The sequence below is a fragment of the Lagopus leucura genome, unplaced genomic scaffold (assembly GCF_019238085.1).
Source record: "Lagopus leucura isolate 7727_CA_CO unplaced genomic scaffold, USGS_WTPT01 Super-Scaffold_100157, whole genome shotgun sequence".
NCBI lineage: Eukaryota > Metazoa > Chordata > Aves > Galliformes > Phasianidae > Lagopus > Lagopus leucura.
In genome coordinates, this window is record NW_024962334.1 from 17,623,961 (window position 1) to 17,644,154 (window position 20,194).

Below are 20,194 nucleotides of genomic sequence, written 5' to 3' on the forward strand. Positions count from 1 at the left end.
GCCCGCTGGGTGAGAGGCGGAGACTCGTCTCCTTTAATCCTGCCTCCTCCGCTGCCTCATTGGCTGGGTGGCTTACTGGTCACCGCGCGGCCTGCGGCGTTCCGTCTTCCTGCTGTGTCGGAGCGGCAGCATGGAGGAGCTCAGCGGCGCTCAGCTTATCGCTGAGGCTCTCAGGGCGCAAGTAAGAGTGTAGGGCTTATGCTTGGCGCTTATGCTTTTTAAGCCGTCTTTTGGGAGTCGTTCTGATCTCTAACGTTTCCGTTCTAGAATATCGAGTACATGTTCGGCGTTGTCGGTATTCCGATTACTGAGGTGGCAGTTGCGGCGCAGGCAGCTGGAATCAAGTACATAGGGATGAGAAACGAGCAGGCTGTAAGTATGCCAGCTTAGATCCCAGGAGTCACGAGTTAGCCGCAGGGACTGTTTTGATAGCATGACGCTGGTTTTGCGTTTGGTTTTTGTTTTATTTCCCAGCAACATCAAGTTTATACCTGGCTTTCAAGAATTGCTCATAGATCGCTCCTGGATGGCTCACAGATGACCTGCCAGCTTTCCATGCTTCGATTTTCACCTCTGTTCTTGTCAGTCTTCCTTAGCTGGCGGCAGAGAACAAAACATTTCTTTCTCTCCTGAACCAAGTGGCCGTGAGCTGTGTCTTTCTGCTGTCTAACCCCAGCATTGTTATATTAATGAGTGTGAGGACCTGGACAGGAATATGTGCCTCTACGTGGAAGATCAGTCTCTAACATGAGAGAGGCAAATACATACTGTCATGTTTTAAAGGTACATTTGGTTCCTTTGAAGGATTAGGAATTTGATATTCTTTATATTCCCATAGGTCTTTTTGCAGCTATTCTAACTTCAGTTTTAGTTATTAACATGATTAAAATTAGTTTAGTAGTAGTGTCTGTAATTAACAGAGAAGATTGCTCTGCACTGCCAAATTAGATGCTTTCCTACTTATCACTGCTTATTAGACTATTTTCTGAGAACAAAGAAGACAAGAAACATCTTTCTCTATAAATCATAGAATCATAGAATGGCTTGGGTTGGAAGGGACATCGAGGATCATCAAGTCCCAACCCACCCCCCCCCCCCGCCTTGGGCAGGGATGCAAGCTGCTAGATGAGATTGCCAGGGCTCCATCCAACCTGGCCTTAAATATCTCCAGGGATGGGGTATCCCCAACCTCTCTGGGCAGCCTGTTCCAGCACCTCACCACTCTCAGCAAAAATATTCCACTTACTTCCAGTAAATAGTGAGATATTTTTGCTTAGGGGAAGAACAATATTACAAAGACTTGTTGTGGTGTCAAAATGTTGAGATTTCTTTAATGGCATCTTGTGATGGTTTTTGTTTTCTTGATTGTCCTCAGTGAAGAATTTGGCAGTAAAGAGAGCAAGATCCTTGTACACACAATATATTCAGTGTACATTTAATATTTATGCATCATAGTTCTAGTTGTCCAAGTTTGTTAGTTGTATTGTTGTGGTGCTTGTGTGTACAGCTCTGTACTTCCTGTGTAGGTAAAGGTAGATGTCTGTAATCTGAGATGTATGGAAATCAGATGAACACCTCATTTTAAGACTAGCTGTAGCAAAAGCACATTTGCAGAATAAACTGTTAGATTAGAAATATCAGACTAAAGCATGAAGTTGAAAGCTCGTTGACACTGTCAATTATCTGCAGCTAATCTCCCGTGGCCTGCAACATGGTACGTATGTGCTAGTAGTAGTTTAACTCATGTCCCACTTGGCCCTCGAACACTGGGTGGTTATGTTGCAACTCAGTAGGGGCGTGAGTCTTTGCCTGAGTAATTACAGATTGCTGTGATAGATTCAGAAGATTGATAGGTTAGTTTTAAATTTAAAAAAAAAAAAAAAAAAAAAAAACCAAAACAACCCTATTCATTAACACACATTGGTAATGTTTACCTCTTTAACAATAGTTATCACTAGATACTTAAAGCAGTCTGATTTTGAGAATCATATCCTATTTATGTCATGAGTATCCAATATACTGTAGCTAGTGCAGATGCTCATAGCTGCCAAGGATTGGCAGAATCTTGAGAATTCTTGAGAATCTTCCAGTAAAAGGAAGGAAGCAAAACAGACCTCTGTTTTCAACCCCCATTGGATTCACGATCTCATTTTGTACAATCTTTCAGCCCTTTGAACAGTTTAGAACCCTTGGCCTTCCTGTCTGGACAGTGCAGTACTGGATGGGTGTTAATTTCTCAGGTCAGGACAGGTGCCTTCCCTGTTAAACATCTGGGTTTTTTTGGTCTGTTTTGCTGGCTTTTATTTTCCCAAGCTGAGACACTGCCACTTTTTCTAAAGCAAAAGCACAGCCTCCCCAGCTCTCAAAGCAGCACTTCTGCATTGGCCAGTAATTGGCCATCAGCATAGTTGTTTACTATTCTGGGACCCCTGCTTTCAACTTGTAGGTTGAAAGGCCATATTTTCAAGGCCTGTAATTAATCTGTTCGTTGTAACAGAATCTGACATCACGTACTAAGCATGAAGCTCAGGTTGGTGCAGCAAGATTTTGCAACACACTGATTGGAAGTCCTACTGCCAGTCCCAGTACATTTAGCATAAGGGGCTGCAGGGCTGCTCCTTGACATGTCAGTATTGTTTTTACTGGACCAGTGTGTACAAAAACACTTAAATCTAGTTTACTAGTTACGTTATGTTAGTTTACTTGTATTTGAGTTGAAAACAGGCTAGTATTTAATTAAACCCTCCTTGTCTAAGAACAGCAATCCTCTGCTTTGGCTATCTTTCAAACCCAGTGTTAACATGAGTAGTTTCAAATTTGAAGTCCAGTGCCTGTATCTGTTCTACCTGCATTTCTTGCTCGTGTTAATTTTAAGGTTAATGGACTTGATGGTCTGTAGTGTCCCTTCCAACTTGAGATATTCAATGATTCTATAAGCACATCTTTGTAAAGGGAAGGGCAAAGGGCTGCTTGAAATTCTATTTAAGCTGTAATTATCAGGGAAACATCTTTACTTGCTTAATTTCAGTACTGCTGTTGAATGTTATTTACATACCATGAAATGTGCACGTGTTAATAATAACTGTATAACTCCACAATATTTCCCATAGGCTTGTTATGCTGCATCTGCTGTTGGATATTTGACTGGCAGGTAAATTCTATATTTATCAACATTTATAATGATATAATTTGTATCAACTATATTATATTCAACAGAAGCTTGGTTTGGAGTTGGGTTTTTTTAGTGTGTGCAGATGTAGAACAATTAAAATGAAACATCAGTTTTAAACTATTTGTCAATACAGTTATCAGTATTTCTGTTGGTACGATTCAGGGCAGGAACAAAGAGGTGCTAAAAGTCATGTAATACTGTGAATCTTATAAGTGCCTTAAATTTTTCTCTTCTGGTTTCTTATGAGTAGTTTAACACTGCTCTATGAAGGGCAGAACTAACAGCCATCGTTTATTGCAACTTGGTAGACTTGCTCTGCCATACCTTAATCTTGTCATATCACTCAACAAACACCTAGTTGATACAGAGACTAATTACATGGTTGCCTGTTTATCATGTGCTTCTCCTGACACGAAATGCTGGATTTTCCTCTTCTCCTGCATTTTGCTCTTAACACTGCTGGGAAGCATTCTGTGGCCCGTGAAATAAAGGGTATTGCTGTTTGAGTATCCTATGGATTTTTTCCTGAAGTCAGCAACTGGTGTGCATTTACAAATGCAGACTTGATGCAGATGATCAATCCTTTTCCTATCTGCAAGTATTAGAACTGTTTTGAGGTTTTTCTTCCTTTCAATAATCCTCTAGAAATAAGCTTTTCTTTTTTTCTTATTCTCATATCTACATAGCCCACAGGACTGTTGGAAAATGCCCAGTAATTAAGAATGATGATTTTTATCTCTTTATCTGGAATAAGACATGCCTGTGCTTGATTTAGACTATAATAAAGTTTGCTTTGAGTCAGATCCTTCTCTCTCCTTGTGAGCTCTTTTTGTTGATACCCAGTGCTTAAGTGGAGTTGAGACAACTTAGGTGGCTTACCGAATTCCACATAGGCATTAAAGAAAAAAAACAATAATCATGCTGCATAATCACAATGCTAAGTACGATAAGCCACCATATGTTTTGGACCTGTCTGTGGGTAGCACGTGACAACTGTTCCCTTGCTTGTTTATTTGCACTGGTAAAGATAAATAATTTCTGATTGCATTATTAGTCCTTCCTACAAATCCCACGTTGTTCATGCATTGTGACAACATGAATAGAACTTTAATATCTTATTTTTCAACATCTTACTAATTTTTGTTTGTGATTAATTGGATGTTTACTGTACTCACTTTCCTTTTTTCTTTCTTTTTTATTTTTCTGTCCAGGCCGGGAGTATGTCTTGTAGTTTCTGGTCCAGGTTTTTTACATACCCTTGGTGGGATGGCAAATGCAACCATGAATTGCTGGTAATTTAATTCCACTTTCTCTTTAAAACTCTTCACTGTCATTTGGTGTAGATATTGAGCTCTGCACTACTTAGTATATGACCTTCTTTTCTTCTTGTAGGTAGCGAGTAGTGAATTCTTCATTTGTGCCCCCTAAAAGTAACTTAGTTCAGCTTTTTGTATCCTCATGGATAAGTTTTCCTTTTTGTTCTACCCTAGTATGTGTTTATTAAAAAGTCTATCAATATACCTTATTACATGGATGCATTTGAAAATGAAGGTAAGATACAGCCTGTAACGCTTTACTGAGTTTTGGAAGAATTTCAGAGTTTTTTCTATATTTGAGAGCCATAATGCTTATGAATTACTGTATTTTCCATATTTCATACATGAACAAATTGACAACTGCATTGTTAAAATCTGCATTTGCTCCCCATACAGAGCAATATATATGGTATATATCAGATGGTATAGAGCAATAGCATTTACTCCCACAAACCTTCACTGAGATGTGACAACCTTAGCTGGTCTGCCCCTCAAAGCTGTTGAGAATGCTGCATGAAGTACTTGGGCAGAAGCTGTGTAATACCACGTACGTGTGACCTGGAGAAATAGGTTTGTAATGGCTGATTGGAAAGGGAGGGTTGGTAATGGGAGCTCAACTAAACAAAGTCTCTGACACTGAAAAAAGTTCTGCAGTGTTCAGAATTTTTATTTTTTGTAATTTGTCAATAGTTATTGACCAAAGTTTTGCTATCCCTATGTGACTTCAGATAAATAAGTTTTTCTTTTGAACAGTCATGAATTTGGCAATAAGAAGTGTTTATGGTGCTTGCTGATGAGTTTACAGGACATGTTGCTCTTTTCACTCAAGCTGATTTTTGTATGAGATAAGCTCTATTTACCCAACTTCATCTTGTGTAAGCCTCTATTCTTGGCAAAAGGATGAGGGAGTGACTTGTTTACTTGAAGACACTGTAGTAAAAAGGAGATGGGTTTTCACTGAGCAACCCACAATTTTTGAACAGGCATTTTTCCATTAGTCCCACCAGTCTTGCCTTTTGCCTGTTACGTGCCTCAGGGAGAGAAATAAGCATACACGAGAGCTAAATTCAGCTTTATGAAGGTAACTTTCCTTGGCTCTTTCATTATTCAGAGCTTCCACTGAATGTTAGAGTCTCAAAAGTGTTTTCACCTTTTCAGTTGGCATTCCTGGTGAAAGACATGGTGCTTTCATTCAGAGAGGAAGACCAGTGATTTTTCTGTTGAGTTTACTGATGAGGTTTCTAGTCTGTTTCACTGGACACAGCATGGAGACTTGGTCAAGCATTAAGGAGATAAGGTGTTAGAAGGGAAGAGAAGCCAGGAAGGAGAGGATCACTTCATTCAGTAGCAGCTGTTCCTTACTCCTGCTTAATGTGATGATTGAAAACATGAGACATGCTAAGGTGCGTGGTTATACAGTCTAATTGTCTGTCATGAAAAGGGACGTAGGCCCAAATATTCTCCCCTCATTGTAGGGCAAGATTAGAGTTCACTGTTGTGTCTTGTGACTCTATGGCATTATACCTGGTTTTGTGACATGCTGCTGTGATCTGAATTTCAACTTGCTTCTCACACAAGTGGGCTAATAGCTGAACTGGCCCCAACGGTTCTGACTTTAGTAACTAAGTGATAGTCCTTAAAGCTCAGTCTGAGTTATCCTCCTCAAGCCTGGAAACCCATTCTTCTGATTCCCCTCTGTTTAGCTCCTCTTAGGTGAAAAAACTCTTATGGATTGACTGGAAGAAAGTCAAGCACTGACTGACTGAATAGAAGTGCCTTAGTTTACCATGAAAGCTTGTCCCACCAAGCTGTCAGGCATGTAAATCAAGACAACTAGGTTGCAAGTGGGGCCTTGGTAAGCTACATTTCCGGGGGTAAAATGTGTTAAAAATTACCTACAGCTCTGCCACCTTCTCTCCTGCCTCATTCGGAGTAAAAGTGTTTGTATTTCAGGCTGTAAAAGTAGTCAGCAAAAAATAGTTTGCAATAGTTTTAAGATTTCATTAGACTGGCATGGTGCAATATTGTTCTTTACCTGAGGTTGCAGTTGAAATGTTTTTTTCAGTTTACATAAGTTCTTCATTTGCAAATCCATAATGCTTGGTGCTCTTATTAGTTTAATTGTAGACATTGTTCTTCCTGCTTCACTATTTGGACTTAATTAAATCTAACCAGCAGTAACAAGCACTGCTCTTAAAAATGCATACTGTTGGACCAGAAGTATAGTGTGGTGATCACATAGAGTGAAACCTTTATTTCTGGTTGCAGTTATGTAACTCAAGCTCAAAGAGAGTAGATTTAGGTTAGATATAAGGAGAAAGTCTTTTACAGTGAGGGAGGTAAGGTACTGGAACAGGTTATCTAGTGTTGTAGTTGATGTCCTGTCTCTGGAGACTTTCAGGGTGAGGCTGGATAGGGCCCTGGGCAACCTGATGTAGCTGTGGATGTCCCTGTTCATTGCAGGATTGCTAGGTGGTCCTTAAAGTCCCTTCCAACCCAAGGATTCTATGATTCTAAGATTTCAAGCAGTGCGAGATCTTTTTGTAGTGTAACTGTTGGGGCTTGCCATGTTAAAGATGTAACATTCTCTTCATTGTATGTGTATATTGTATGTTGGGATTACTACTCCTAAATAGAATTTATTTTGTTTTATTTATGAGAACTTTTAAATAAAAAGAATTGAAAAAGAGAAGTGAAAGGAATGTAAAGTTTGTTGCAGTGAAACAGACTGATTGTATATGGATAGAAGTAATCGTTTTGCTGGGAGGAGAGGGGGAAAAAAAACAACCAGTACATCAGTGGAATAAAATATCTATGAAGTATTCACCAAATGCATTTTCCATAAGGGTTTGTAATAGAAGTGAGACACAGCCTGAAGTTCTAATCTCACCATGTCCAGGTATTCAAACTGAGGTTTAATTTGTGGCAGACAATAGTCTGAATATGAGTCTTGGATCTAGATAAACATATCCCAAAATCTTAGGAGTGTCTAAATTTAGGGCTATGCTTCGAGTGTGCTGTTAATGTTTCATCTTAACGCATTGTATATGTAAATGCAATCAAAGGAAAGGCTGTGTCTGAGGAGAAATCATTTAGGAGCCTGAAAAACTAGGCTTGAAACATTGGGTCAGCGTTTCAGTTCAGTATGGATGAATGTGCAAATTAATATGAGAGCTTTCTCTTCTTGATCCAGCATTTAGCACTTTAGGAAGTTCAGTTTTGACCTACAAACTCAATGAGAGACCAATTTTTATTCACCATGGGATAATGATTGTGTTTTGTGGAACTGACAACAAAAGTGTTTTAATGTGGAGTGTATTACTCATATTGTAAGCTAGCACCATGTTTCACACATAGTTGTAACCAGTTTAAGAACAGTGCCACTTATAAACCTGTTAGGTTTTTGTTTGTCTCCTTGGTCTTTGGAGATTTTTTGAAGTAAGAACTGAATGCAAGGAGAAGAGCTGTCAAATACTCAGTTAATTTCTGTTGCATTCCAGGTGGTACGCAAAGAAAATTAATTCTGAAAACATCACGTCCTACTGTGTTTCTCAGTTCTAGTGTTTCTGCACATTACAGTGTCTCTTGCAAACAAATCTTAGTATTTGTTGTGAGAGAAATTGTCATTTCTCTCCAACTATTTTCTCACTTATGCTACCAAATGAATTAAAGTAGCTAGCAATATGAGATTTTAGAATTTTTATGCTAGATGGAGATCATCTCATATGGCCAGAATGTCCTCAAACTGATGAATCAAAGGATGCTAGGAAGTCAAGCGTTGTATTTAGGATTTACTCCTGTAGTATGCTGGTCATTTTCAATTCCTGCTGAGGTCTCAACAGTATTAAGATTTGATTATAAAGTAAGTTTGCAGATGTGAGTGCAGTTATAAAAATATATGTATGCATGTTTATACTTTCCTAGGCCTTTGATTGTAATTGGAGGCTCTTCTGACAGAAATCAGGAAACCATGGGAGCTTTCCAGGAATTCCCACAGGTACGCAGACATTTCCATTTCTCCAAAATGGCTTCAGTTAAATACCTGGTGATATTTTTCCTTAGCATGGGAGTAAGAATCCCAGATGCTGGCATTTCCTAGCAGATTTGATGATCTGTTGACTTGCTCCATCTACTGGTTTGAAACTGTCACTGTGTACTTCACTGGACCACTTGGAATTTCTTTGTCCATAGCCATGCTAGAATTCGTGCTGGGTTTTAGATTCTCGGCTGGGATAAATCACCCTTGTCTGTCTCATCTGAGATGAAAGAAAGCAAAATAAACTTTCCAAGAAAAAGAAACACCACTTTCTGGAAACAAATATGTAAGAGCCTCAAGAAGTATAGCTTGCCAGTTTATATCACAAGAGGAACTGCATTTTTCTGTGTGGCATTTGACACCTTGTTGCTTTTAATTTGGCCTTTTTTCAATTTATTCATGTTGAAGCGAGTTGGAAAAGACTGAATTACGTTGATAAATCAGTGTAATGGTTATATGCATTTCTTTAGGTTGAAGCTGCTAGGCTGTATAACAAACTATCTGTCCGTCCAAGCAGCCTGGAAGTCATTCCTGCTGTTATTGAAAAGGTATGAAAAAGTACTGAATTAACAGCAGAACACCAAGTAGATGACTCCTACTGCATAAGGTCTGTGGGGTTTTTGTTGTTTTCATTTGTTTGTTTGTGTGTTTTGGGTTTTTTGTTTCTTTGTTTTGTGAAGTTGTGACTACAACTACTTCAATCCTGCAAATGTTTGGCAGTGGTTGACTGAGTAAGATCACAACCAGAAAGGTTCTTGTATTGGTAGCGCTATCGAATATGTTAGGAATAGATGCTGGTCCTGTCTGATGTTTATTTTTATGAGAAATGCTTTTAGGGAAATGTGCAAGAACTAGAAATACAACACCATAAACTTCAGCTCTGTTAGCTCTCAGGCTCTTCTATGAAGTGCTTTCATTATGTGAAGGAGATTTGGAGGGATGGAGGTGAAGATGGTTACATTTAGTTTTGGGAGCGTCTTTTTCGCTTGTTTGCTGGCTTTTTTTTTTGTTTGTGTCTGCATGAGAGAAAGAAAGGTTCTTATCTTTGTGCTTCGGAATGAGCTAGGAAAGTCTCTTATTTCTGTAGTAACGCTTCAACCACGTCAGCCTAAATTCTGCAGGCATCGTAGCTGTTTTCAGAAGTGCAAATTCAGCAGAGTGCTTACCTGTAACAGAAGAACTAAGAACGTAATAGAAGATAGTCGTCTTGTTTTCTTTCTTTGTTCATGCTACTTGAAATAAAAAGTCAGCATAAAAGTTTACTTTAGTGTTTCCAAATACAACTGCTTATAATACAGTTGTCTTATGCCAAATTAATTAAAGAATATAAATCTAGTGCTGTTCACAGACAGAAATGTAAATAACAATCAAACCTTAAATGAGTTGGTATAAAACAATTGAAGGGAATTTTCCCTGTGATGATTCAGTAATCATAAGCAGCGTGTTCCTTCACTGCAGACTGTGATCTTCAAACTTAGAGGTTTCTAACAACCTTTCACACAGTGGTTAAAATTCTGATCATCTTTTTTTCTAGGCTGTAAGAACCAGTATATATGGCCGCCCAGGTTCCTGTTACATTGACATACCTGGGGATTTTGTGAATCTTCAGGTGAATAAGAGCTCTGTCAAGTGCGTACAGCTTACATTTAGTTTCCTGTATTTTTAAGTTGCTTTGCCTTAGGAAAAAGATAACAACAAGAGATTAAATGTTTTGCTATAAGGTAGCAATAATAACATCAAAAATTCAGCCTTGAATTTTAACTTTCAGTTATAGCATGTGATATGGATTGTAGTTTTTGTTGAAATGTGTGAAAATAAATGAATTCCTATGATGGTGTCTTAGTCGCATCGTTTCAGAGATTCACAGATTGATGTATGTTTCTTTAATTGTGCAAGTAGCAACAAAAACTTCAGAATCTGTTTTAAAGATATGCTTGTCCTGTTCTGATAAATTCTGTGGGTAATGCAGGGATTTTTGTGCTAAGCAATAGGTTTTATTTTTTGTTATTCCTTGTTTTGATTTTTTTCTTTTCTTTTTTTTTTTTTTTTAACCTGCTTCCAGGTATGTAGAATGCTGCCCACCACCTCCCATCAGCACAGCTGAGCAGTCTGCTGTATCTGAAGCAACATCTATCATTGCTCATGCCAAGCAGCCTTTGCTAATCATTGGAAAAGGTAGTATGCTTTGACTGTGTAAGTGCAGGATGAGAGCAATGACTAAAGATATTTCTTTTCCCCTCCATTGTACGTTCTACATAAAAACATTGAAATCTGACGTTAAAATTTCCTTTTTTTTTTTTTTTTAAAGCATTTTATTTTGTTCTGTTTCTCATCTATGTTAAAAGAAGAATCAACTTATGAAATACAAATTAAAAAAAAAAAAAAAAAAAACAACAACAAAAAAAAAAAAAAACAAAAAAACCAACAACCAGATAACTGTGTTCTTAACTGTAGAACCAGTACAGGAAGTTCGAAAGTTCCAGGCAAATTGTATCAGAATACAGAAGTGATATTCTCTACCATTGTCAAGAAACAAATTAACCAAAGGTCACTTTCCCATGTGGACTTACTGCAAGTGCCAGGCTGTCTGTCATGAAGCAGCACAGCAGATGTTGCTGTTACTGCTGCTTCGTAGATTTTCCATCGTACTCTGCCAGTGTATTTCATTTCTGAAAGAGGAGTGTCCCTAAAGACAGGGGATAATTATTTTCTGTGCTGGTTCACTTATTTTAGTCACTTCTTCTGGAATGTCAATCCACGCAGGGGCATTTCTATGAAAGATATGGGTTCATTAGGGTGCAGTAGAACTGAAATAACCAACTAATTTCACCCACACAGTTCTCCTTCAGACTTTGGAATAAACTGCATCTCAGAAAAAGGTTCTGTGTTTAACCAGAAACTGAAATAATTGAGATTAGATGAGTCTTATTATTAATTAGGTAGTGAAACAGTAGATAGTACTTCAGAAGAGGTTGGTTTGTATTTTCCTTCCTCTGACTTGATACATGTGAATTAACGGGTGTTCTGTGATAGGTAGAAAGCTCAATGTGTTTTGTTGATGTCAGCAATTGAGAAATGCTGTTTTTTCTTCAAATGTAATCAACAGATGTGTCCAGATATTCTTTTATATATATTCTTGTTAGTACAAACTCATGGACTTAAGCAATGGCACAGGGACTGGTCAATTCTCAGCTCTGGGCAACCTTAATTCAGCTGTTTGTACTGCAGAAAGCACCACAGTAAATGTATGCACAAATACCTATCTTCAAATTTTTTTTGAGCTTCTCCTGTTTTCATTAAAGGCTTACCATAGACCTGCTGGGGTAAATCATTATAACACCTTGTGATACAAGGCCATAAACGGGGCAAGCAAAAAAGGACATGATGTGACACAAATGCCATCTCCCATTGTTGCTGCACAGCTCTCTGTACTATAATATAGAACTTCACCTATGGGAAATGTGAAACCAAATGCCTCTTTTTGGTGTGTTATCTTTTGAGTTTTCCAGAGTGAAAAATAACAGACAGCTTTCATAATGGGAAGTACTACTCTTTCTGCCACTAATGTAATCTAATTGAAATTCAGGTGGATGCAGTAGGTTTCTGTAGTGTTAAGCATCCCTTTTATTTCATTCAGGTGCTGCTTATTCACATGCTGAAAACAACATCAGAAAGTTTGTGGACCTTTCTGGACTGCCTTTTTTGCCTACACCAATGGCAAAAGGAGTAGTTCCTGATAACCATCCAAATTGTGTAGCTGCAGCAAGATCCACGTAAGTGTAAAGCAAGACTTCTAACATCTGAGGAAACAGCTGGGAATTGGGGAGGTTTACAAATTCCAGGGAAGACAAAATGTATACATAAGAAATTGTTTCAGATATTTTATACTTCATTATAGAGCTCTGAGGATCTTGCTTGAGAAGAAGCAACAAGTTTAGGTATATTGCTTCTGACAATGCTTAAAATGCTGGCCAGGAAGATAATTCATCTGAGAGATAATATTCTGTAGCTAATAAAACCTATGTTGTTATCATGCATTTCATGACGTTAAAGGAAACTTATGAGCAGTTTATCTGAAATACTTAGCTTAGTGGTCTAGAAAAACTATTAGGCTTTTATTTTAACACCTTAAACAGAAGCATAAGAAGCACATATTGCAGCTCAAGTTCTGCTGTCTGCTATATTTGCATGGTGTTTGCAGTACACCTTTTACAGAACAGAAGCAGGGAGCAGTGGATGTCAGCACAGTGAGATGGTGGGTGGCAAAACACTGTTCATAAACAGTGGGTCACTTCTGCTGGTGCAGATGTCTATGAGCACAGTGTGCAGGCTCATGTCCATTGCTGGCAAAAATGCATAGCTAATGGTGGTGACTATGTCAAAAATAGTTTTGTAGCTGAGATCTTGCTCTGTCATGTAGTGTTCTCGTGCTCTTTGCATCTGTTGTAGTTTCCATGGATATAAATAGGAATTACTTTCTAAGCAACCTATGTATATTCTTGTGCTTACTGCGATGGTTAGGATTACTTGTAATTTTGAAAACACTGTTAAATTTATCAATAGTTCTTCCATCTAATTCTCTTATTTACCTTGGTAGGGCATTACTACATGCTGATGTAATCATCTTGCTTGGTGCGAGGTTGAACTGGATTTTGCATTTTGGACTTCCACCGAGGTTCCGACAAGATGTAAAGGTTATTCAGGTGAGGAAGAAAACAGTTGTCAGTTAAAGGATGTCCTCTGTGTTCCAGCATTGCCTACAGTAGTTTTTGCTAATTATTTTGGTAGCATAGTTCATATGAAAAATACTGCCATGCAGACAATGCAGTTGAGTGCATATAGATGTGGTAGTTCTGTAGAAATAGTTCTGATTTCTTTAATTTTTATTTAGTTTTTACTTCCTTGCATTTTTTCAAAAAACGGTTACAGAGTTTTTCCAGCTATTAAGGACCTGGTGTTGGTGTCGTGGGAAGAGCAGATGCTTGTGTGCAATTGACTAATGCAGGATTAGACTCATGATGTGTATGTGATATTTGGAGCACTGGAATTTCAGTGATTGAAAACAAATTGTCCTGAAATTTGAAACCTTTCTCACTGTTTGACTGCCCTCAGCTGGATTTTTTCAAAATACAATTAGCTTCGGATTCAGAGTCAGTCAGTCTTTGCAACAGCTCAGTCACTCAGTAATGCTCATGGGAAAAGAGAAGGAAAGGCTGTTTAACCAATTAATTATTTGGAAGTGTGCCAGCTCATAGAAAAGTTGTTAAACTGATTATGCCCTCAAAATCTTCTCTTGTAAGAGTCTCTGACTGAGAAGTAGTTGGCTTACTTTGATGTGCCTCTCCAGCTTGCAGTGGTCTGGAGCTTTATCTCAGTTTCCCGAGGAGTAGCAAATTTTAAAGTAGAATTCCTTTTGACTTTTCAAATCAATATATCTCTTTATCTTTTCTTTTTCTTTAAAAAATAAATAAATAAATCTTTTTCTTAAAAATACTTTTTAAGCTCATTTGTAGTTGGTTTTTAACTGTCAAAGGTGGATATTAAAATTTTATTTTCAATAAAAAACTTCCTGATGTTGTTTCAGTGAAAGAGAAAGAAGACTATCTGGCCAGAACAAGGTATAAAGAGAGTCAGACAATGTTCCTCACATGAATTGGGGAAAAAAATATCCCTTTAATATCTTTGAGTTAATGGTAGTCTTTCTTTTTGAAATACAGATTGATATTTGTGCAGAAGAGATGGGGAATAATGTGAGGCCAGCTGCAATGTTATTAGGTGATATAAACGCCATAACTAAGCAGGTAATGTAATGTCAGATGTCTTCCTGTTTTTACTGTAGTTGTCTCTTACATAATTAAAAAAAAAAAAAAAACACAAGAAGAAGCCTTTTTTTCGTGCAGCATTTTCATGCTTTGCATCTGGTGTAGTGGTAAAGATTCTGATTTGTGCAGGCATAACATTCTTGATGCGTGTGGTATTTTTTAAATACGTTGAAAGAAATCTACATCATCTCAAATATTCTTCCAGCTTTTAGAAGAATTCAGCAAAAGACCTTTGAAATACCCCTCTAATTCAGAGTGGTGGAAGAGACTAAGAGAGAAAATGCTGAACAATGAGGAAAGATCAAAGGTAGTATTATGTTAAACAAATCCATTTTCTCACCTTAAGAGGGACTGATACACAGTCAGTTTTATCTCTGCTCTGTACTCAAACTCCTCATTTACTTTGGACATCACACAGAATGGATTCATTCTTTGTTTTCCTCTGTAACTGTGCTGTTTAGCAAGGCTGGTGGCAGCATAATCTATGTCAAATGCAAATAGCTTTTATGCCAAGGTTCCACAGACACTTAGAATGTGTCTAGCTTTATACAACTCATATTCTTGATGATGCACTTTTACAAAGTGGATTTTTAAGTAGATTAATTGCAGCAGATCACCCTTCAGAACTATCTCCCAGTATACAGATGACAGTGTTTAGACTGATCAGCAGTGAAACATGTGGTTGAAAAAAAAAATCATGCATCTCTCAGTTTAAACCGCCAGCCAAGGGAGCAGGTTGCTGACCACAGTGAGCCTCAGATAAATATGTTGTGTCACCAGAATAGGTAAAGCAGACCTGGAAGTATAGCATGGAAGTCCAAATAACTTCATCCTTACCTAACATAGTACATTTCTATTTCCATAGTATTATTTACATGTCTCAGTTCTTCACCTTATTCTAGATTCTTTTATTTTTAAGGATTTAGCATTACAAAAATCCCTGCCCATGAATTATTACACAGTCTTTCATCACATCAGAGAACTGATACCCAAGGACTGCATTTTGGTAAGCGAAGGAGCAAACACCATGGACATCGGGCGAACTATGCTTCCTAACTATCATCCCCGTCAAAGGTGTGATATTTTCCTTGTTGTGCTGGCTCAACAGACTAGATTTATATATAAAACAAAAGCATTGTGGTCCAGAATTTCTGTCATGCTTTTTAAAGAGTCTAAGTAAAATAAATGTACGTATGTTGGAGAAGGTCTGAAGGACGTTATACACACCTATACTAATGTCCTTCTGTAGATTGTAATCGTTCTCCATGATCTGTCTGTGTAGTTTGCAACACAAGAGTGATAGTTTCTCTCGTTTCTTTGAAACAACACTTCAACGAACGGGGAAAAAAAACGCCAGGAAAAGCATAAGAGGAAGGACCTCACTTTGAAAATGGTGTTATACACTGAGCATACTTTCATGCAAATCTGCATGCTTAAGATGTAGTCACCCAAATTTGAAAGCACGGGTATGTCATTTTATGGACAGCTATCCCAAACTTATGATGATTATAAGTGGGAATTAACTGCTATTTTTTGAACAGGAAGGGGAAGAGCAAGTTCTGACTGTTGAAGTGATGCTTCTGATGTGACTGGGAAGCTTAGAGCCTTTTTTGTGAAATTAGCACTGAAGTCTTAAGTGACCCTAAAAATATTTATTTGTAAGCAAAACAAAAACTAATCAACTGACCAACGAAGCTTGCTTCCAGTTAAGTTGGGGAAGAGTTTACATTTTTTTCCCCCTTTCATAAATAAGGACACAGTAATGTTAATTGTTGCCTTTTTCATACGGGATCGGACATATCTGAAAGCAAATTTTAAAAGCTAACCCTAGAATAATCTAGTTCTTCTTTTGTATCCATTATGTGCTTCTGATTGAAATGATCAAACTTAATTACAGACTGCAATTTGATTTCTAAAGTTGAACAGAAGGCTGAAGTTTGGACAGCATTATTTAATTGATGGCCTTCAGACTAAATTTTCAAGGAATTAAATATAGAAAGATTTCATGTAGTCTGCCTATCTCTGGAGTAACCAAATGGTTTTTGAAATATTGTTACTATGCAAGTTAGGAGTGTGTAAGAATAGACTATCGGAATACTACTAGTGTATAATAGTTCTCAGTTTTAATTAGTTCTGGTATGTTTGTCTCAAGACATTTGCAGCCTTATCTGATATTTAACTGACTATCATCATCCATATATCTGGTATCTCTGTACATATATTTATGAGACATTATTTTAATAATCTGTGAGGAATTATTAAAAGTTGAAATAAAGCTTGAGTAGTTAACTTGGAAAGTAATTGTGTGTTCTCGCCCTTAGGCTTGATGCAGGAACTTTTGGAACAATGGGAGTTGGACTGGGTTTTGCCATAGCAGCTGCGCTGGTGGCCAAAGACCGAACACCTGAGAAGCGAGTCGTCTGCATAGAAGGAGACAGTGCTTTTGGATTTTCTGGGATGGAAGTGGAAACTATTTGCAGGTAACTGCTTTTTTGCTCAGGGATGCCTTCTTCATATATTGCCAGTATCAATTAAACTGGAAGGCTGAGGTGCTGCTATTAGACAGGGTGCGCTTAAAAACACATAAAAACAACCCAAAAATATACAGAGTAGTTTTTCTGTTCTGCCATGTGATGAATAGATGATTTTTCAGATTGATGTGATAGATATGTATATTCTATTAATCATCTTATTTTTACTAAAAAGGAATACTTTTAATGCCTTATGAAAAGGCACAGGTATTTCCTAATTCTTCCAAATACATCTCTTTGTAGGTACAACTTGCCAATCTTGATTATCATAGTAAACAACAATGGGATCTACACTGGTTTGGATGCAGGCAGCTGGAAAGAGATGTTACAGTACGGAGATCCTGTTACAAGGTGAATGACTTCTAAGTATGTCTTGTTAATTAAAGTAGAAGTGGCCAAAATGGCCATTCTGTTTCACTTTTAATGCTTTGTGATCCAGATGGAAGTTTTTTATGAAATTAATTTAGCCCTGGGGTAAGTTCATGTAAATAAGAACCTGTTACCAAAGGCGAGGAATCGCAGAATCACAGAATTGTAGGGGTTGGAAGGGACCTCCAGAGATCATCGAGTGCAACCCCCTGCCAAAGTAGGTTACTAATATTACAGTAATATATATATTATACAAAGCAGGAACTAATATTCCAGACTATTGTTTGGACAACTGTATGGCAGAGAAATTGCACACTGTTTGTCATCTCAGGTTCAAGCTCCATGGTATGGAGTTCATATTTGGTCAACCTCCAACATGCCAGTCATCTCCAAAACTACCTGAGGCTTTTGTTTCAAGTCTACGTTGGACTTCCCTGTACAGGGGGAGCTAGGCTAAAAGACTGCTGATGAGTGTCTCCAGATTAAAATGCAGCCTAATAGTGGTATAGGAAACACACTCCTCTAGCCCAGAAGAATTTATCAGGCTGGAACAATAATAATCTCATACTTGAAAATCAGTGCTAAAGTAATGAAATCTGTCAATCTGGCAACTCTTCCCTGCCTTTTATCAGAGGTTTCTATTTCTTCACAGTGCGCCTCCTGTTTCCCTCCTTCCAAATGCACGCTATGAGCAAGTTATGTCTGCCTTTGGTGGTAAAGGATACTTTGTTAATACACCAGAAGAACTGCAGAATGCTGTGAAAGCAAGTTTGGCTGACAAGCGAGCACCTTCTCTTATAAATGTAATGATTGATCCACAGTCTGAAAGAAAGAAACAGGTATTTATGTCTTCAATTTTTTGTGAGCTTCATGTGGGGATACATCTTAAATGCTTAGGAAGCATCACAAAAGCTGCAGAGAACGTTGAGGTGATTGCAAGGCAAAAAGATTCTCTTCAGATATGGGAGATTTATACTGTGTTGTCTTTTTTCCTTGTTTTTTTTTGTTTTCTTCACTGGCTCTTACCAAAACTCAGTCTCTTTACTGTTACCAGAAGTAGCAGTTGTTCCTTTTCCCTCTTGACAAAAGGGGATAACTTTTTTTGTGATCAGACATTGTGAAGTAGATTCCATCTGGTAGTTAATACATCTTTGTATCCTATTCCTCTTACTGTGTAACCATTCTGATGCATATTTTATTCTATTGTTGTTTTGGGTTTTTTTTGCTTCCAGGAATTTCCCTGGCTTACTCGTTCTAACCTGTAAAAGAAGATGAAGTTGGCCATGGTGCAAGACATGCATGAAGCAAAACTAAATTGGTTTCTGGAAGAGGAAACAATGCAACTCTTACGTAAACAGTGGAACAAAATGGAAATTAAAAATTGATATCAGAGTAATCTTTAAATGATGAAATTAAGTAACTGTGTAGTGAACAGGACACATTTTAATGTATATCAGACTCCCTTAGTAGACTGCACAGAAATACAGATGATGAGGCTGCATAACTTTTCATTTACTCAAACTTATAGTCATCACGATTTGTGAATTAAAATTTTAGGGGTTCTGGAAGAAGAGAGTATGCTGACAGTTTTACACTGTTAGAAATACAGAAATTTTAGGCAGTCTGGAATTAGAGTAGCTTCGTTTTTAACTGGTGCTACTTGTTTTGAGACCTTATCCTGTGATTGCTGAAATGAAGTATTGTACAAGTGCTCATTGGAATAATTGTGCTTTGGAGCCAATTGGGGAAACAGTCGCTTAATGATTTTACATGATGCTTTTTTAGCTTCTACTCCAGGTAGAAGCAGTGTGTCAGAAATAACTTCTTTACTGTAAGGGTGATGCAGCACTGGAGCAGGTTGCCTAGAAAGGCTGTGGTGTCTCCTTTTATGGAGATGCTTAAGACCCATCTGGACAGCTACCTGTGCCACCTATTGTAGGATACCTACTTTAGCAGGGGGGTTGGGCTTGATGATCTCTTGAGGTCCCTTCCAACTTCTGCAATTCTGTGATAAGGACTGATTTTGTCTATTGCACTTGAGTTTGAGATTTTGAAGAGGGCAGATTGGTCTACTTGAGGCTGTATTTACTGCATCTTCACCTGTTGTTGCATCTGGCAACCTGAACTAGAGCTCACACTTTAAAAGGAGCTTTTTCTCTGTGCTTCTGTCACAGTGACCTACAGCAACTATACTTTTGCAGTACACTACCAAGCAGGTTACTTCATTTGTTCTTAAGTGCACTGGGAGGTTCTTTGTTGTTATAGATGTATAAGAGAAAATTCTGGCTCTAATTGGGTTTTGGTGTCTTCACTGTCAGTTATTTCGTTAACATTAAGTGTTACTTAACCAATCAAATTCATTTGGATGAATGAAGATAGGGACTGGGCTGGCATGAGATCCTTGACTACAGTTAGGTTTGCTGTAAAAAGCAAACCTGAGTTCTTAAACTTCAGTCTGGGCCTGGCAGGAGGCTGTGGATTACTATTAAGCAACATTATCTCCACACACTTCTCACAAGACAAAGATCACTGCAGATCACTGGAGATAAGATTATACGTGCAGTGTGCTTGGTGATATTCATAGTGCTGCATGGGTACTTGCATCAATGAAGGTAATATCCACAGGATGGTAAGAACTGCAAAAAGATAAAATCCACTGAGGAGATGCAACTCATGAATAAGACAGGAGAGTTTTGTTCTGTGGGGCCTTCTGCAGGGAATGTGGAATGACATTGGATCTTGTCACAGATTTTCTTTAATTCTTCTTTCATGCTCTCCACAGATTTATTTTAATATGTTGCAGCAATTAAACACACTGCATTATGGTGATTCAGAATGTCTGTAAAAGATAATGCTGGGACTGGTCGGAGGGGAGATCATTTGTATTAGATAAGCAAATACAGAGATTCTTGTTTTATATTTTTTAAATCAATAAAAAGTGATTTTCA

At 37.9% G+C, this 20,194-nt stretch overlaps 1 protein-coding gene across 1 annotated transcript; it reads left to right on the forward strand.

Moving 5' to 3' along the window:
* The first annotated feature begins 76 nt into the window (after window positions 1-76).
* Window positions 77-20,194, forward strand: HACL1 (2-hydroxyacyl-CoA lyase 1). Its single transcript, XM_042888447.1, has 17 exons — window positions 77-181; window positions 268-372; window positions 3,111-3,151; window positions 4,384-4,464; window positions 8,413-8,485; window positions 8,995-9,072; window positions 10,059-10,153; window positions 10,587-10,699; window positions 12,162-12,297; window positions 13,122-13,227; window positions 14,242-14,325; window positions 14,552-14,653; window positions 15,266-15,420; window positions 16,668-16,826; window positions 17,121-17,228; window positions 17,899-18,085; window positions 18,479-20,194. The coding sequence occupies exons 1-17, from the start codon at window positions 131-133 to the stop codon at window positions 18,509-18,511; spliced, it is 1,707 nt and encodes a 568-aa protein (XP_042744381.1). The 5' UTR covers window positions 77-130; the 3' UTR covers window positions 18,512-20,194.